Source organism: Drosophila innubila (assembly GCF_004354385.1).
Source record: "Drosophila innubila isolate TH190305 chromosome 2R unlocalized genomic scaffold, UK_Dinn_1.0 1_C_2R, whole genome shotgun sequence".
Taxonomy (NCBI): Eukaryota; Metazoa; Arthropoda; class Insecta; order Diptera; family Drosophilidae; genus Drosophila; species Drosophila innubila.
In genome coordinates, this window is record NW_022995374.1 from 9,929,852 (window position 1) to 9,948,950 (window position 19,099).

General features: G+C 36.2%; 3 protein-coding genes across 4 annotated transcripts; 2 read left to right on the forward strand and 1 right to left on the reverse strand.

The window, feature by feature from the left end:
• Positions 1-1,120: 1,120 nt before the first annotated feature.
• LOC117785558 (triple functional domain protein) lies at positions 1,121-11,460 on the reverse strand. Its single transcript, XM_034623642.1, has 8 exons — positions 11,278-11,460; positions 6,389-7,578; positions 4,667-4,765; positions 4,310-4,607; positions 2,379-2,465; positions 2,212-2,316; positions 2,019-2,153; positions 1,121-1,953 (listed from the first exon to the last, which is right to left on the reverse strand). Exons 2-8 carry the CDS (start codon positions 7,153-7,155, stop codon positions 1,450-1,452), a joined length of 1,995 nt encoding a protein of 664 aa, XP_034479533.1. The 5' UTR covers positions 7,156-7,578; positions 11,278-11,460; the 3' UTR covers positions 1,121-1,449.
• On the forward strand, positions 8,556-9,482 carry LOC117785565. Its single transcript, XM_034623650.1, has 2 exons — positions 8,556-9,263; positions 9,319-9,482. Exon 1 carries the CDS (start codon positions 8,679-8,681, stop codon positions 9,243-9,245), a length of 567 nt encoding a protein of 188 aa, XP_034479541.1. The 5' UTR covers positions 8,556-8,678; the 3' UTR covers positions 9,246-9,263; positions 9,319-9,482.
• Positions 11,461-14,406: 2,946 nt separating the features above from the next.
• On the forward strand, positions 14,407-19,089 carry LOC117785564 (glutathione S-transferase S1). Of its 2 annotated transcripts, none has more exons than XM_034623648.1 (5): positions 14,407-14,583; positions 17,068-17,354; positions 17,435-17,602; positions 17,673-17,815; positions 17,882-19,089. In XM_034623648.1, exons 2-5 carry the CDS (start codon positions 17,093-17,095, stop codon positions 18,047-18,049), a joined length of 741 nt encoding a protein of 246 aa, XP_034479539.1. In that variant the 5' UTR covers positions 14,407-14,583; positions 17,068-17,092; the 3' UTR covers positions 18,050-19,089. The 2 variants fall into 2 exon arrangements, with proteins under 2 accessions (XP_034479539.1, XP_034479540.1); XM_034623649.1 differs by lacking the exon at positions 14,407-14,583 and adding an exon at positions 14,906-15,073.
• Positions 19,090-19,099: the final 10 nt, after the last annotated feature.

Genomic DNA, 19,099 nt, shown 5'->3' on the forward strand with positions numbered 1-19,099 from the left:
CCATGAATATGCCTCATTTAATAGCTGGCTATAACTAACCAGTCGTTTAAATATTAGCAATGTTTAGTTGTACTCGTATACCAATGCATATTCAAATTTATGGCGATGATCTCAGAGAGATCACTCAGTAGCGACAATATAAATATATATACTTTATTATTGTTGTCGTTGTCGTCAATGTTTTGCGAATTTTACAAATAAATTGTTCACATTTCATTGTGCACACATTATTTTATTTATATTATTTGCAATTGGTTTTTTATTTGTAGAGAAACTGAACACACACGCCCCAAATAAATTCCAGGCTAAGAATGAGGCAAGAATTGTGGACGACAGTCCGGAGATTCCACGAACCGTAATTATTGCCTGGGCGCGATTGATGAGCTGCATACCCCGCTAGCATTTTGCATAAATTTAAAAAAAGAAAAACAACAAGCGTGCTAAAAATGTATATATTTAATTATTTTGCTGTTATAGTCGTTTAGTCTACCCTTTCTAAAAGTATAATATTTTATACAACAAATATAAATTTGTATATGCATTTTCGATTATAAATTAATTTATCAATAAATTATTTATATTGTGAAAAGTTTCAGCCTCTTTGTTGATTGCCAATCAGTCAGATTAATTTATATTATTTATACTGTCATCTGAAAGAGTATTAAGTGTTCGGCTTGCCAAAGAGAGCTATGTTTTTCTGATTTTATATTCGTATAAGCGTCAATTGTATATTTTTATACATTTTCAAAGTGATGTCACAAGCTGTTTAAGTGTCAAACAAGTTATTCGGTGTGTTGTTTTTTTGTAGGTCGTATTATTAACAATATCATTAGGAGGCTGTGATTGGCAATTTGGTGGTTGGAGGGGAACAGCAACAGCAGAACATGTGATGAATATACGAATAGATCCGACGTTGTTTATTGGCGTGCGACCTTTTCATGATAAATTTGATTGTTTTGACGTCTCTGAAATGAATATGTTGAGGGAGGTACGATTTTGAAGAGAATTTTCAAATACGTCAATTACTTGTGGCTTGTTAGAGTAGTTCTCATGTTGTCGTTCAAGGTTTGCTGTACTTGAATGAATTACCAAATATAAAATATTTTAGCAATTTGCTTTACTTGTGACAACAGAAATACATGAAATTATATTTAAATATTAAAATTAACTTATTTGACAATATTTGGTGATTTAGCATAGACTTAAACTAATTTCATTCATTCATTTAAATTTAGTCTAAAACATATTTAGTACACTTTAAAATTATGCCAACGGCAAACAATTTTTTTTTCTTGTAACAATATTAAACATTAAATCTAGTTGGCTTATTGCACAGGCTTTTCAGGTTCAGGTCTGATGACTGATCTTAAGATGGACGAATCAACATTGGCTTAGTTTGTCTGTTTGCAAGTCCATTTGGAAGATCTTCCAGGGTAACATCTTGGAGATCTACGTGGCCGCATACCAAGTGGTTCGATTGCTGGTCGTTTCCTCATCAGGTTTGGGCATTATCCAAATATTGCCAATGCCACTATCCGAACTGAAACGATTCGAGTCACGATACAGCGAGAAACTCGGCGCCTTGCGATGCAAATGATCATTTTCCCGCGAATAGAGTTCTTGTAATTTCTGACGTTCCTCGTTGGCAAAGTTGTTTATCATGTCACGTATTAGATCCAACCATAGCTGAATCTGTGCAGCATCAGCGGAAAATTCACACTCCTGCTGCTTGCGACGTTCATAGTACAGCGTGAAGGATTTTGTTCGAGCCGAGATGCCAACATGCTCACATGGATAGCGGCCATGGAAGACCAAGTGTTTGCCCTTAATCTCCGTATAAATAATGCACTTGTCAAAGATAAACACTTTGGCACGATAGTTGCGCTTCAGCTTGTGGTCCATCACCTGAAATTCGCTGACCTTACGAAACTTTCCCTGATAGTACACATTGAACTGCAAAGATTTAAAATTTAATAGAATTATTGAACTTTGACTGGTGATGTTAATGCAAAACTCACTTCATTGCAGTCCACAATATCGTTGATGATCTCCGATTCATTTGTTGTGGTCAATAAAGTGCGCAGACGTTTCTCCAACCGACAGCAGGATTCAATAAGTGGCTTCATCACAATGTCACGATTCTTGAAGAAGGTCTGTGCAAATCAAAATACATATTCAGAGTGGTTTTTAACGCCAAAAGAAACAACTCACATTGATGAACTGGGTTAGAAGCAGGGGATAACGCGCCATGCGCTGTATGGGCTGCACCAGGAAGCTGTTGATGCCCAGCTTATCATCACGCTCCAGACGTATGCTCTGTGTATAAGAAAAGATATTTCTATAATCGCATTTAATTCAAAAATAGCTATATTACTTACTGTAAAGTAATTCTTGTAGAGATCGCACAGCTTTAAAGATTTTTGTTTGTTCATGGTGAAGATCACATAGCCATAAAAGCAGTTTTGCTGTAAGATATGGAATAGAGTAGAGGATAAATACAAGTAACTACTACATCAGGGAACTAAACCAGTTACGGTTTCGGTTCCGGTACGTCTCGAAATAGCTATTTCGATGAAGGTTCTATTTCATTTTTATTTTCTTTCGGTTACGGTATCAGTACCGGTACGTAACGGTAAAACAAATCAATTTTGAAACGTATTAGAATGTTAAGATGTCGTGGTGTAATAAATATGATTTCGAAAAAAATAGGACAAAAAATTTGTATTAGCTAATTTTCAAATATTTGAATGCAGAATGAATTAAGAGGCCAAACCATGATCAAAATTGCATTCCGCTTGAAAATCGGTTAAGTTTTGATAAAGTTATGAGAGATCAAAGTTTTTGAAAAAATGTCAAGGGGTATGTATGGAAAATTAGATGATAGAAGGCTTAGTATCGAAAAAATATCAAATTTTCTAGATGATACAAATTTAAATGCAGAATGAATTTAGAGGCCAAATCATGCTCAAAATGACAATCCGCTTGAAAATCGGTTTATTTTTAATGAAGTTATGAGAGATCAAATTTTTTGAAAAAATGTCAAGGGGTATGTATGGAAAATTAGATGATAGAAGGCTTAGTATCGAAAAAATATCAAATTTTTTAGATGATACAAATTTAAATGCAGAATAAATTTAGATGCCAAACCATGTTAAAAATGACACTTCGCTTGAAAATCGGTTAAGTTTTGATAAAGTTATGAGAGATCAAAGTTTTTGTAAAAATGTCAAGGGGTATGGAAAATTAGATGATAGATGGCTTAGTATCGAAAAAATATCAAATTTTCTAGATGATAAAAATTTAAATGCAGAATCAATTTAGATGCCAAATCACGATCAAAATGACATTCCGCTTGAAAATCGGTTAAGTTTTGATAAAGTTATGAGAGATCAAAGTTTTTGAAAAAATGTCAAGGGGTATGTATGGAAAATTGGATGATAGATAGCTTAGAATCGAAAAAATATTAAATTTTCTAGATGTTAAAAATTTAAATGCAGAATCAATTTAGATGCCAAACCATGTTAAAAATGACAATCCGCTTGAAAATCGGTTAATTTTTGATGAAGTTATGAAAGATCAAAGTTTTTGAAAAAATGTCAAGGGGTAGGTATGGAAAATTTGATAATAAATGGCTTAGAATCGAAAAATAGCAAATTTTTTAGATGATACAAATTCAAATGCAGAATCATTTCAGAGGCCAAATCACGATCAAAATGACATTCCGCTTGAAAATCGGTTCAGTTTTGATCAAGTTATGACAGTTTGAAGTTGGTCAGACTGCGGATTTAGCCACTTTACAAGTCCAAATTTTTGTTCAATTTCACATGATTTTTTACAAAAAAATGAAAGGTCTCAGAATCAAGTTTAAAGTGTTGTTTTATACTAATTACGATATAAAAAATTGATTAAAAGTGAAAACTTGAGATTTAAAATTTTGAATTTTCGAAATTTCAAAGGGGGGACCCTTAGCATCGAAATCAATATCTAGTAGAATCTAGAGAAAAATATTTTTTTCTAAGAATTTAATAAAATTTGAATGCAGAATGAATAAAGAGGCCAAATCAAGACCAAAATGACATTCCGCTTGAAAATCGGTTCAGATTTGATCAAGTTATGACAGTTTGAAGTTGGTCAACTCTTGAACCGTACCGGTATAAACGTTTCGGTATTCGGTTCTGGACAGAGAATTTATTTCGGTTGCGGTCTCAGATCCGGTACTAAAAATGAAACGGTTAGTTTCGGTTAACGGTTCCGGAATCGGTTCCGGTGTTATTCCCTGTACAAACTACATGATTTTAATGCTACTCACATCCAAAAACACTAGGAACTCATCAAACAGACGCTTCAGATCGCGACGATTGCGATGTAACATGGGCAAAAACTCATCGCGATGAAATTCAGCGATTTGCTCAATATTTCCAAAAAGATCGTACTTCTTGCCCCGCAATCCCAGTGGCAAATCTTTGCGTTGAAATATATTGCCATAGTTGTCAATACCAGTAAAGAGATTCTTCACATAGGCCTCCTCGGTGTGGATGAGTTCCTCGAGTATGGGATGCACACACTTGTCGCTTTTATCCCGCAGTTCAATTTCAATTTCATCCTCTCTGAGAAAAATAATTTGTTAATTAGTTTCTTATCTTCTCTTAGTTTGTTGCATACTTACTCCTCTTGTGGCTGATAGAGTGAATGAAATTTGTCAACCAGTTGATGGTTTGTGGTGCCAATGATTTCAGTCTTCCTTCTCGGCGTAGAACGATAGTTTCTACAGAAAAAAAGAGTGAGATAAGAGCGTATATAAAGTGGTCAAACACGAGAAGTACACAATGCTTTTTATAGCATTTATCAATGATAATGATAATACTAAGCTGGCTGGAGTAGACCAAGAACATTGCGAGCATTACGAAAACAACAAATTAACGATAACATGTTCCCCAACGACGCACAGTGTGATTCACAATATCTTTGGCTGCTGATAAGCGGTGTTCTTGTCAAGGCAACAGTTCGTATACTTATTCCGTGTAGATATACATGTACATTTAACATGTGAACATTACGTTGTGAATGATTCAGCTCAGAGGGAGAGGGGATATCCCAAAAATAAGAAATTTGGTACACTTTTCTTACCCTCCTCACATGATTGAGTTGACCACTTGAGGTTAATAGGGCAAGTATTTTTCCAATTGCTTTGTGCAGCAGCGTGCCAATTTTTGTTAGGCAATGATGGAAAAAGTCCAACTGCGAGATAAGGAACCAGGATATCATGATCAGCAGGAGCATTGATACGCCCGTAACTATGAAGCCCGTCAGCTGCAAGATGGAAACACAGACACTGCAAAGCTGGCAAATAATTTCGATGCGACTATGATGTGGCTAAATACAGACCCCCTCGGCACAGCCTTCCTTGGCAGTCATGGAAAAGGATAGAATTGAATTAATGACGCTGGCTCGTGACGATCTGTCTGACACTATTGAATCAGAGTCGCTATCTCTGGAGGCTTTCACAGAAACATAATCCGCATTATTGTCCTCCACAGAATAACTTGCTGTTGATTTCGTGGATATCGAACCATTTGATTCTTCGGCAATCGGATGTCTTGGGGTCGTATTGATGCCCGTCGAGACCATGATTGGACGTGGAGGTGCATAGTTGTTCTCTGAATCCTCTGTGAGATTGGAATCGCTCTGGTTAATGTCATTGCTATCCACTGGATCCACTTCTAGATGGGAATCGCTCTGATATGGTGTTACTGTTTCAATTGGCTTGCTGCCGCTTGACTTCTCTTTTTTCTCCATACTTTAGCTGGAGTTGGAGCTTTATAATGTCCGAGCGCAATAGATACATTTTACAAATTTTGAAACATTTCCTAACCAAGTCTAAGTAGATTGTGGATTCATTTTGACAATTGACTCGAAGCCATAACCGGTTCGAAATACAGTCCATAGCAGTTCAATAATACAAAACCTAATTAACACTCAAAGCGCTTTTTTCGTCATCACACACTTGACAATTAAGTTCAGTTCAAACTGGCGATAATTACCAACAACATTTTATGGACAAGTCGCATAATTTGAGCGACGACTTTGCAAATCTCTAATATGGAAACACGACGATGGCCAAGCGAGAAATTAGTGAGCAGTGTGTGAAGGTCGTTCAAACAGTGTTGGTAAAGACAACAAAATTAAAAATATATTTTTTGTCGAAAGCAGCTTTTACCACAAAGAATAAAAACATAAAAAAAATGTATCGTTTATGAACAATATCTAATCAAAACGTTATAAACAAGAAATAAATAGCTCCATGTATAAAAAAAATACACTGGAAAATTTTCTTGATGAAATTTATAGAAAGTTTTTTATCACGGACCTGATCCGATTTATGATTTACCTTGGGAAATCCTTGTCATTGCGCAGAGATAGTTCCGTTTGATCCGCACTTATGGAACGCTGCACCACCTGGGATTTGTGTTCCTCGGGATCTGTGCAGCTGGCTAGCACGGCGGAACTGCTCTCGCTGAGCACGTAGTCGACTGGTGCTTGGGGATCCGTCTCGAAGTCAGATATCTGATCGACCTCATCCTCGGAACGCACCTCATCAATGCTGATGTGTGTACTGGAAATGGAATTGGTGCCAGAGCTCAAACCTGGCAAGGCAATGCGACGTGGCGTGGGTGGAGTTCTAATTTGTGCATTTTCTTTATATTGAGAGAAGCTGGGATGTCGACGATTCTCGAGCAACTTGAGGCTAAGTCGCTCCTGTCGCATATAATTGATGCTTGTTTTCAGTGTTTCAAAGCGTTGCACCTTTTGGCGCACATCCAACAAGGCCGGATCCGGCGTAGGTGTGGTGGGTGTAATTGGCTGTGGTGATTGCTCAGCCTGCTCATCGCTGGCTGCTCGCATTTTGAGTATGGAGCGTCGATTGAACGCACTCTCCGTATCCGAATTGACCGAGTAGGAGAGCTGAAAGGAACTGGAACTGCTGCTCACGTTACTGTCGCGTCGTCCGGCGTTCTCCGCATCCACGGCACTACTGTGACGCTCCGACTCCGATAAGTGTCCGCTGCGACGTCGCGAGTTGCGCTTGTTAAAGTTCCGGTTGCTCAAGTTGCGCTCTCTGCGAAACGGCAACGGACTGAGATCTTCGTCGGCCATTTTACCGAATGTAAAAGGCGTTAAAAACCTCCGATAAGGCTTATCACTATTCCTCTCTCTCTCTCTCTCCCGCTCTTGTCTCTCAATCACTGCTGCCTCTCTTTTGTTTGGATTCTCTATGCAAAGCTGTGATTGTGTTGCATTTCTTACAAGTGTCTTACAAAATGAGTGTGTTTCAATGCCAACGTTTCCACTCCGAATTTAACGCTAATTGCCAGCTTTTGTATTAGTTTAATTTTAATTTAAGTATGTATGTATGTAGTTATATACATTCATATATGTATAAATGTTTATCTTATTTATTGCTGTTGGTAATTTCGACACACGTATTCGTATCTCGTGCGTTGGCCGTCAACAGCTGCGCGGGGGTTTTTGGTTTTGTTTTATTTTTGTTTTTTTGTTATTGTCCGATTTTTTAATGCGCTGCAAAAAAAGTTTAAGCAAAAATAAAATAAACATTAAAGCGGTTTGTCGCATTTTAACATTTAAAATACATGCATATAGGCGAAATTCTATACAAATTAAAAAGCATGAAGCGATATAAAATATCGAAAGTCGAAACACAACTTTTAACTTTTACTCTTCAATTTGTGGTTAATTCAACAGTAGTTAAACAATAAATATTAATATCATTATTCTTTTTAAGGAAAATTAAAAAAAAAATGAGAAATTAAATTAATTTTAAATTAAACGAACCCATTGAATAAATGATCGATAATGAAGTTTGTTGCTTGATCATAAAGACATAAATTAAGTTGGTTGTTATCAACATAGGCAACGTATACGTGATATTTAGTGATCTGATAATTATTGATCGATAATCCTTAAATTTGCTATGAGCAGATAAGTTTTTACTAAGAGCTCTGGATGCACTTTGTAGTCCATAGAGTGTTGTAATTTATTTGCACAAGTGACTTGTTGTTCCAGTCAGATAAAGTAAAAAAATTAAAGTTTGCGTTAATACTCAAGTCGTTTAAGTGATCCGATTGCTGTGCAAATATTTGCTGAAAATGTGTCCACTGAGCACTAGTTAAATTTAAATACTGTTTATTTATAATGCGAATGACGTCAAGCGGTCGGGAGTTCAAAGAGAGCGTCGTCCGTTCTACGAGTATTATATGCACACGATCTGCTGTAGTTAATTATGTGTGACGTTTGGACTGTGCCAAAAAAAAAGTAGCAAAAAAGCAGAAAAACAAGTAGAAAGAGGTTTGCCTTTAGCAAAAAAGAGAGTATAGAAATATATTTATTTATAAATATTATCAAACATGTCTAATAAAATAAATTAAATTTCAAAATATTTGCAAGTACTTATACCAAAAAATATTCCAAGTGAGCATTGGTTTCATTATCAAAAATCCGAAACAAAAGCATAGTTTAAATTTATATTGTTAGTTGGACTTGGAAGTTTCAACGACGTGTAAAGACTTGAGCAAAAATTATTGAGATTTGTTTATAATCAATTGATGAAATTAGGCCAAATTTAGTAGTTTTACAAATATATTTAAGTATAAATTGCGGTAATGAAGCGCTTAAACATTTATGGTGCATTCCTGGCCCTTGCCGGACCTGGCACCAAGGAGGATATTATCATTCAGGTGGCGAAGCAACAAAACATTCGCTTCAACGAGCTGCCGCAGCTGCAGAAAGAGGTGGATCAGGCATTGGAGGAAAGTCAACGGTTGGGATTCATCGATCGCCAGGGAGCAATTTACAAGCTATCCATGGAAGTGCCACCGTCAAAAAGCCACAACAGTACGACCAGTAAAACAGCTTCAACCAAGACTAATAAAGAGACAAATGTGGAGCGCAATACCAGACAACTTAATGGACAAGGAGATGGAAAGCGTAGTCAGTCCGCCGTCAGCACCAGAAGTTCTCACAAGTCGACCAACAATACCTTGTGCTCGACATGCAGTGGAATGGATCCGAAATCTTGTTTAGAGCGGCGTAAGAATTCCAATAACTTGGACAAGATTATATTGGCCAAGGACGCGAGTGTCTGCTCCATTTGTGGCCTAGAGAGTGAAAAGCCCGTAAGCCCAGAAGAACAGGAGGCTGTCTGGCCGAATATGCGTACCGTATTATAAAATAAGCCAAATCAGAAGGTAATTAATAAAATTAAGAACTGTTTCTGATCTTAATTAGCGAACTTTTTCTTAGACTTCAAAATTCGATCTATCCTTTATCAGAATTGGAAAACTTCCCAAAAAATTGTGTGTTCCTGTCATTTGATATAATATTGTATTGACCCAAAAACAGAGAAACGTTTATATTTATTACAGTGCTTTGATTCCCCAAATAAAACCAGATATCAACAAAACTGACATTGGTAACATTATTCGTTGATTTGTTAACCCAATTAGATAACTGATACGACAGTCAACCACCCTAGTTAAAAGGTCGTATCACATTTGGTTAAAAGAGACAAGCTCAAATTCAAATTCAAGGGTATGAAATGAATGGAATCTAATCAAAAATAAATGTTAACGATAAGGAAGTATCTACTTGAGGCCATATTTGATACTTGATATTTACACAATTTCTAATTGCCAGTTGGGGTGGAGTGCAATCAATGTGCAGGCACTCCCAAAGTAATCTTTAGTTTTATTTTAAATGTGGGAATGTAAGAAATTTAACAAATTGTTTCGTTGCTGTTGTATAATATTGGAAATAAGTCACCAGCTCTGTTATCGCAACTGAATCACAATGGAAACATTTTGGTATTCTCGTTGCTCGGGTTTTAAATGCACCTGGGAGGTTTTCCCAGGTAAACTAATAATTGCAAATACTACTAAATACCTGCTACTTTAATTGTCGTTTAAAATAGGAGATTGCAATTTAAATATTCTTTTTTTGTTGCCAGTTTTCACAGCAACGTTGCCAGTTTTCATTACCAATTTATAAAACTATTAATCTGAAACAATAGATAGAACATATGATGCTTTGTTATAACAGTGATGCTTTGTTGAGCCATTAGGTTGTCTGAATCTCTATTTTTAGATTGACAGACTAATCAATGTTTGACTTTTGACATCAAACTGGTTACTACTCACTAAACGTGCTTAACATTATATACTATTTTTTATCGAGCATGCAACAAGTTAGAACACATTAGTATTCTACGAGTAAAATTTGCTATCTCTGTCTCTAATCTCGATTGGCTTTTTAAAGCCATTTTCGAGGAATTTCCGGCACAAAAATAAATTGCAATAATCGTAAAAGCAAATGACAGATATGATTTTGTTAGTTAGATGCAGATAAAAAAGGGAGTTTTTTGTTTAAGCTTTCATGACTCGACAATATTTGAGTGCAAATTAATTATGAATTTTGGAGAAAAAGAAAAAGAAGGAAATGCATATGACACAAAGTAATTAACGGAATTATATGCATAATTGTAAGTGATTTGAATATTTAAACGTTTTTATGAATAGTTCGTTTCCTATTCAAGTGCTTTCCATCAATCATATAAAGTTAATAGTATGATATGGATTTTTTTAAATTTTAATTCTATTTTATCGGCAACTTGCTTGTTCTGACGATAAGTTAAGCAAATAGTTTACCGCAACTGATACGGACTAGTACGCAAAGTTCGTGAGAGATCTACAAAAGTTTGTTAAATTCGCTACTAAAAAATGAATAAATAAATGTGACTTCATGTGATCCACACACTCACACACACACATGACGACAGCAGTCATACAAAAACGCTATGTAAAAACATTTAGCTTTTTTATTTATTTTTCATAATTATTAAAGTTTCTTTTCCACATTCATATTTGTATAATTTGTGTGCACGTGTTAATTAAACAATTAGCTATTTGCTGTCATGTTGTAAGCGCGTGCATAGTATAGTTTTTTGTTTTTATTTGAATTTTGGTTGTTGTTTGGGTATTTTCAAAAATGTATGTACTACGTAAAAAAGTGCATATAGATATGTGAATACGTGTGTTTCAGGTGCGTTTGCCATTTTTGACACTTACACTGGCGCAGGCGTCACTTAAAACGAATTTAAGGTCATTTCTCAATCGAAATTGAATCAACTGAAAGTTCTACAAGTGCACACGGCGTATACGCAATTTACACACACACACTCACACACACACTTTCACACATACATACATAAGTGTCGTCTCGTCGCGGCTGTTGCTTTTTGTGTTGCTGTTGCTGTTGTTAACTGTTCTGCGCAGACACGACAAAGACAGACAATGACAATACGATGAATACGACGAGACACGATATGTATACGACGACCGACAACAGACGACGAGAATTCAACGTTCAGCTCACCTGCGCATTTGAATTGGCACTGATCCGGAATTCGCATTGCAGCAAGTACGAAGTCGGCGGCTCTCTCATCACAGTGGGACAAAAAAGCTCTCTACACGTGAGCAAATACATATGTATTATTGTGACAATACAAGAATGCCATTTTCATAATACATATTTAAAGTTAAGAAATGTTCAAGACTTTTATTTATTATATATTATACTTTGTACATATTATATTTTGATTCGAGATCTTTCGTGTTTTTTTAGTTTAAATCTATTTTAAAGATCTGATTCGGTTTTTCCGGACTTTCCCCAATCCTCGCAACAAATGTTAGAGTAATTTAAATTTAAATTAAATATTAATTAATTAATTGCCAATATTTAATATAATTTTATATTTTCATTTTTAACGACTGCTCTTAGTCGTGCTATTAATAAAAAAAAATAGAATAAAAAATAAACTAATATTTAACCAAGTCATCAATTTGCCCCACTGTCAAATGTACTAGTTCTCCCTCTCCTTGTTTGTCACACGGTTGTTGTTGGCTCTTAACTGTTTTGCTATTGTTGTTGTTGCTTGTTGGCATTGCCGCGCCGACTCCGCCGCTTTAGTTATAATTTTTTGTTGGTGTTCTGTCTTTATTATTTAGATTGCACACTCTCACACAATTTAGCGGCTCTAGCTGTTGTTGTTTCTCACTCTGTGTGTGTGTTTGTGTGTGTTTTGCCGCATTTTCTACAGCAAATTATTGTCATAATTCTTTTTGTTGCTGCGCTTTAGTATTTCGCTTTTTATTTACATGCATGCGGCATAAATTCTTAATTAGTCTAGCCCGACAATACAATGGCACATAGAGATCTATCGGTAAAAATTGTTGCCAACATTGTGAAAATTCTCTAAAGTGAGCAAACATAAAGTGAAAATTGTCAATTGCTTGAGTATCTTCACAGCTGTTTCTATACATCATTTAAAACTTTATTTTGTGTCATACACACAGACTCACTTGTGAAAACATACGTACTTCGATACCATTATCTTATCGGCTTATCAGTTAGGTTGGTTCTTTTTTCTTCGTGAGTTTGCAATTTAATCGGCCCCAACAAAAAAGTTAAGACCAATTGGCCATTTGTTGGCGTTTTTAGTCTGTGTTCAAGTACTTGGCTTGTTTATGCTTATCTTTGCGCATTTTCGAACGTTTTTCAGTAGCCAAATATTAATTTAACCAACCACCTTATTAATTTTTTGCTTAGGGAATCACCGGCAAACTTGTGAAATTTAATTCAGCGTCTATTGAATTATTTTATTGAAATCTAGAGTATTTAAGTTAGTGACTAAGTGCTGATATTTCACGTACTAATAATTTTGTTTAATTTTTAAACGTTATCTACGCTGCCGCCAAAAGCTTTGAAAGCTCTGCATTCCCATAGCAGATAGCTTTCGACAGCACACTATCTCGCATGATGTAACAATGAGATATTTGACGTTTATCAAAGCAGTGCAAAAACTGCTTGAGCCTCACTCAAGCAAGCAGTACAACAATTTAAATTGATTAACGTTAAAAATGAACACAATATTTGACGATTATAAATGTGAAGACGAACACATCGTCGTCTCTCACGAATATATATGTAAATTATAATCAAAAATGTATAATACAATAATAATATACAGTCTATAAAAATCGAAAACAAATCATTCATATCTCCTACACTCCAATTGGACTTTGGCTGCATGCACTTAAGCATAAACAAGCTTGGTTTTATGTACGTTCAGATTTCTTGGCCTGGCGCCGTCAGTCCAAAACATTCGACTCCTCATGTTGTCGTTGAAAATTTTCCTCTGCATCCAATTAATATTTTCTCATTAACTGTAACCTTAACCAAAGTCAGACTTCTAGCGGAAATGCATTAAATTTGAATTTCGGTCCATATCTGATGCCATTAAGATAAACACGTATAGGAAAGAAAGCCGTGGGTGTATTGATTGCTCTTTATACAAGATACGATATTTTTGAAAATACATATTGCCTCGTTTTAGTTGTTTAAACTATCATTAAAGTGGCAAATAAGCTACCCCAACTAAAAGCCGTGATAAATATTAGCTCAGTTTAGGCTACTAGCTATAATTGGTTCATAATCTGAAGCTCCACAAATATTTAGATGTACCAAAAAGGAAAAACAGACAAATACTAATATTATTTACTCTCAAGTGCGCCAAAAGAGATTGAAATTGTTAGAGCTTAACTAAAAGCAATGTTAAGAGCGTCACAAATACATTTCAAAATAGATTAATTATTCAAGAATTGAATGCAGAATGCCCAATTAGGTAAACTAGTAAAATAGAAACATTGAAATCTCTACGGCATTTAATTGAATTCATCAGGCAAGAAATTTCTTTGTAAGGTATTAAGAAAAGCACATGTCACAAAGCCCACAAGCATATACAGAATTGAAATGCAATTGCTCTCTGCAGTGTTGAATCAACACACTCACGCACATAAGTACACATCTTACAAGCACACACACTCAAAAGAGCAATAAACCGGCCGGCCGGCACATCGGCTTAATTGCTCTCTGCTCTCTGCTCTCTCAGTGGTCATTAAGCGCTGAGCGCAGCTTCGTTAAAAGGAAGGTGGGGAACGGAAGGAAAGTTTACCTTTTATGCAGCCATATTTTACATTTTGTATATGCCAAAACTTTAATGAATAAATGAATTATAATGCACTAGAATTACGTTCGTTTTATGTATGTACATAAAACATTTAAGTCCGAGTTTAAAAAATAAATGACCATAGCAGCAACTCACAAGCATTCTAAATAAAAAGAGAGAGAGAGAGTGAGAGTGCGAGCGATGCATACTGCCTACTATCTCTTTGCGTATCAGAGAGCGTAGTGTGTGCGCAGTTCGCTTTTACTCGTAAGAGCAATTCCATGTGGGAGTGGCGCCGCCCATTTTGACAATTCGAGCGTATAAAAGCCACTGCTCAACTTCTCCAACAACAGTCAGTTTTCATTGCTGTTGCTGTTGACGCTGTGATCGGTCCAGGTTAAGTGCGTGTGTCCAAAATAAGCTAAAAGCCAAGCAAAGCCATCTCCAAACATAATTGTCAATTAGGAAGCGCAGCTGGAGCTGAATTTTTGGAAGAGAACTTTGAGGTAAGGCAGACGCAAGGACCGCAACGCATTTGCATTTGGCAAACTGAAAGGCAAATACAAATATACTAAAGTGATGTAATTAACTAAATGGCTAATCAATTTCTTTTGCCAATTTGAAAAACAAAAAAAATAAAATAAAAGTTTCGAAAGCCGAGTGCCTATTGTCGTCGGTTACATCTTCGTTTTTGTATTGGTGATCGTGTCCTAAAATTAGAACTGTCTTTAAATTGATTTGATTTGTGGGTCAATCGATTCGAAATCGAAAAGTTTTGAACTCGTTTCGGGCATTAGCAGTTCTTGCCTACGACTCGAATCATTCGCACGCAAATATGTGAAGGACAACGACGTGCGTGGACCCAAACCCAAAACATCCGAGACATCGACCAATAACGTCGAACGAAAACCTTCTTCGAATTGCATTAGAAATAGTAAACTCGAAATCCAAATTTGTATCAATCGTGGAGTGCGCGTACGAATTTCAAAGCGTGAGGTACTTAATTTATACGCTCGGAACAATTTTACAAATTCCTCTCACAGTGCAATTTTCAATTCAAATAAAAAACTCACTCGCCTTATGTAACTCATTCAAGACATATCAAAAAAAAAGAAAAGATTTTTTTAAGACAATATTTAAATTGATAATGGAATCTAAAACGTTTCTACGTATGTTAGTCAGTCATTCAGTTGAATTCTCAGTGCGTCTATTGTAAATGTCATTGATAAGAATTCACTTAGACACTTGATTAGTTCATCTGTAATCAGTGCAAGTCAATTTCCAGTTGTCGCCCCGATATTCTTAAGTTGTTTGGCCATCCGGCACTGGACTCCATACAGCACGTGCCACTTATGACGTAGTTTCCAGTTCCCTGACCCGGTTAAATATACGTATAAGTGTATAAGTGATAATAGAAGCGTCTAGCTCTTAGCAAGGATTTAAAATTAAATATTCTGATATTTTAAAATTTTATTGATTTACGATATATATATATTTTTTACCTTAGCTAATTTCCTTGCTCTTTTTCTTTGTAAGAGCCGCAGACATTTTCGAACATCGATTTCACACAATTAAATGACCAAGACAAGGCAATGAGGCAACATCAAAGCATTAAAATAGCACAAGCAACAAATTTAAAATCGATTTTTAATTAAATCATGACACTAAAATACCCATGGCCCTTGCACCCTCTCGTCATGGATCTTGCCAAATTAAATTCAATTGAAACTGCCACAGCAACAAGACATGCAAGTGCGAGTGGGAAAGTCCGAGACACAGACAGAGCGAGTGAGAGAGAGAGAGAGAGAGAAAGAGAGCAGTATAGTGAGAGAAGTCAAATCGATTGTTGCAATTTGAGACACGAAATTGCAACGGAAGAGGCAACCGATCGACCATTACTTAGAGACTGACTGAGTGACTGACTGACTGACTGAATGGGCGCTCTGCCAAATGTGGCAGGCACTAAAGACAACCACACTTACAACTCTTTTGACTTTCCACAACACACAATACAGACACAAGGGCTTCGCGTCACTTCCTGCCCTTACAATTTTAATGGTATTATCATACGCGAAAAGACAATGGAAATATAAAGGGTACGCCCCCAAACGAGTCAGCGCCAACGCCCCAATAATGCCAGTTCTTGACTTTTGCGAATACTACTCGGCAAGAGAACTACGAGTGAAACTGATCCACAGACAGTCGCGTCGTTTAATTTGATCTCTTTGGATGTGAACGTGGGTGTGGGTCTGTCTATCCTCTGCACCTCCGTCTTCAGGCATAATCAATGCATTTCCGCTTTACAGCCATAACAGAGACCATAAGAAACACTTGAATATCATATATAAAATATATAAAAAGTAGATATATTGCAATTATATGGTAATTATTCTCTTGTCAACTGTTGCCTTGAATTTGATTTTGATTTATCGCGATTTTCTATAGAAATTCTAATGATTTGAAGGTAACAGAATTGCCAAACATGGAAAAAAGCAATGGTTTATAAGGCATAATTATCAATAAGCGAAGGTTAAATTGTGTAACATTAGATATCTATGACAAAGGCATACAAAATTGACTTTAAATGCAATTGTGAAATAGGCTAAAAAACGTTGTACATATTAGAAATTTCTTGAAACTTTTTTTGGAACATGTTTATTTGTTATTAGCTGACTTATCTTATCGGGGATAAAGTGTCGAATAAACATATTCTTCAACCTTGTCAACATCATATCATTTATCTGGCCCAATCTCAATTCTAATCATATTATAAAACAAATAACTTCTTGTCTTATCGTAAATAAAAGATTCTCTTCGCTTAAATAAACAAGCAAACAAATAAAAAATGAATTTGTTTACTCTGAAAAAAGAGATGTATTGACATACTATGAAATGACAGAAAGAGAATATGATAAGAAAATTATAAACATCACAGGAAATTTAACACTTGGAGATTAAAAAATTTGAATTTTGTGATCTATTTGATACAGGGAATTGCATTGAGTAAGCACAGAAATGGCTGACGAAGCACAAGCACCACCAGCTGAGGCCGCCCCACCAGCAGAAGGCGCACCACCAGCCGAAGGCGAGGCAGCACCACCAGCCGAGGGTGAGGCACCACCCGCCGAGCCCACCGAGCCGATCAAGCACAGCTACACCCTCTTCTATTTCAACGTTAAGGCACTGGCAGAGCCATTGCGCTATCTGTTCGCCTATGGAGCCATTGAATACGAGGATGTTCGCGTCACTCGAGACGAGTGGCCCGCTCTTAAGCCGAGTATGTATCCATTGACCATTACCATTTATCATTATCCATGTTAATAAGTTAACTAACAATATGGTAAACACATTGATTAGCCATGCCCATGGGACAGATGCCAGTGCTGGAGGTGGATGGCAAGCGTGTGCATCAGAGCATCTCGATGGCCCGTTTCCTGGCCAAGACAGTGGGTCTGTGCGGTGCCACGCCCTGGGAGGATCTGCAGATTGATATTGTTGTTGATACCATCAATGACTTCCGTCTAAGTAGCGAACAATGTGTGCCTCAGTTTCATGTTCAGTGTCTTTGATTAACTCTGGAATTTTTAATGTATAGAAATTGCAGTCGTCTCGTATGAGCCCGAGGATGAGATCAAGGAGAAGAAGCTGGTCACCCTAAATGCTGAGGTCATTCCATTCTATCTGGAGAAATTGGAGCAGACCGTCAAGGATAACGATGGTCACCTCGCATTGGGCAAGGTAAATAAACCCAACATAGATCATCTTCAATTTAATTCAACTTCAATCATCATTCAATTGATATAGCTCACCTGGGCCGATGTTTACTTTGCCGGCATCACCGATTACATGAACTACATGGTGAAGCGTGATCTGCTGGAGCCGTATCCGGCTCTCCGTGGCGTGGTCGATGCCATCAATGCCCTGGAACCCATCAAGGCTTGGATCGAGAAGCGCCCCGTCACCGAGGTCTAAGCTTGACAGCTGACAGGCATCACAGCAAACAGCAAAGCGGCAGAAAGTGCGGAGGGAGAATCATTGCACAATAACCAATACAATCACTGACTAAATCAACACGCTACACTACACTACACATTTTGATTATTATTTTTTTTTTTTTGTACACTTTTTATTATTCCTCTTTGATGGGATTCTAATTCTTGTAGACCTACGAAAGGGATTTAACCGCACGGGGTTACGTTCGGAATTTCAAATATTTATGCGCAGTCTTTAAGCACATGGCACTAAATAATTCTTTTGGCATAATTCTCTTTGCATTGCCTCGAAAATACGTAATTATCCAGCAATGGATCTATTTAATAGCATTAAAAACAACCAACTTTTAAAGTTCGCGACTATAAAAAATTTAAAAAAAAAAAGAAAAAAAAAATATTATAATAATATCAAACTATTGCACAGTTATAATATTGCTCTACTTTTAGAAAATACTCCTAGTACATATGTATATGCTAAACTCTTACTATAGAAACTATATCTATATATCTGTATGTCCACATCCTATAAGGTTAATATTCAACTAACTTTAGTTCAATGCGAAGAGTTCTAAATATTTAAACAACACTACACAACACAATACAGCAAAAAAAAGGCAAATATTACATTCTTTTAATACAATTTTTTTTAATATTGTCACACATTCGTGCAGCCTCAAGAATTTTCTACGTCCGACCATTTGAACAAAGAAACACACACAGAGAACCAGCAACAAAAAAGACTCACAAATATATAACCTCAAGTCTTTACACTGCATAACCAGATATTGAAATTAGCTAGAACAAAAACAATAAACGGAAAACTGCAATCTCCACACAGACAACAACTGCCAGCATACAATTTAAATTTTGATTTTCATTTATAAATTATTCAATTGCCACAAACATCAGGCATTGTAATTGAAATTATATTTTATTTTATAATATTTGCACAATATTAAAACATACACATTTTGAATAAACTACACACAAAATAAGAATTGAGCATACTTTTCGAAAGCACGTAAATTGG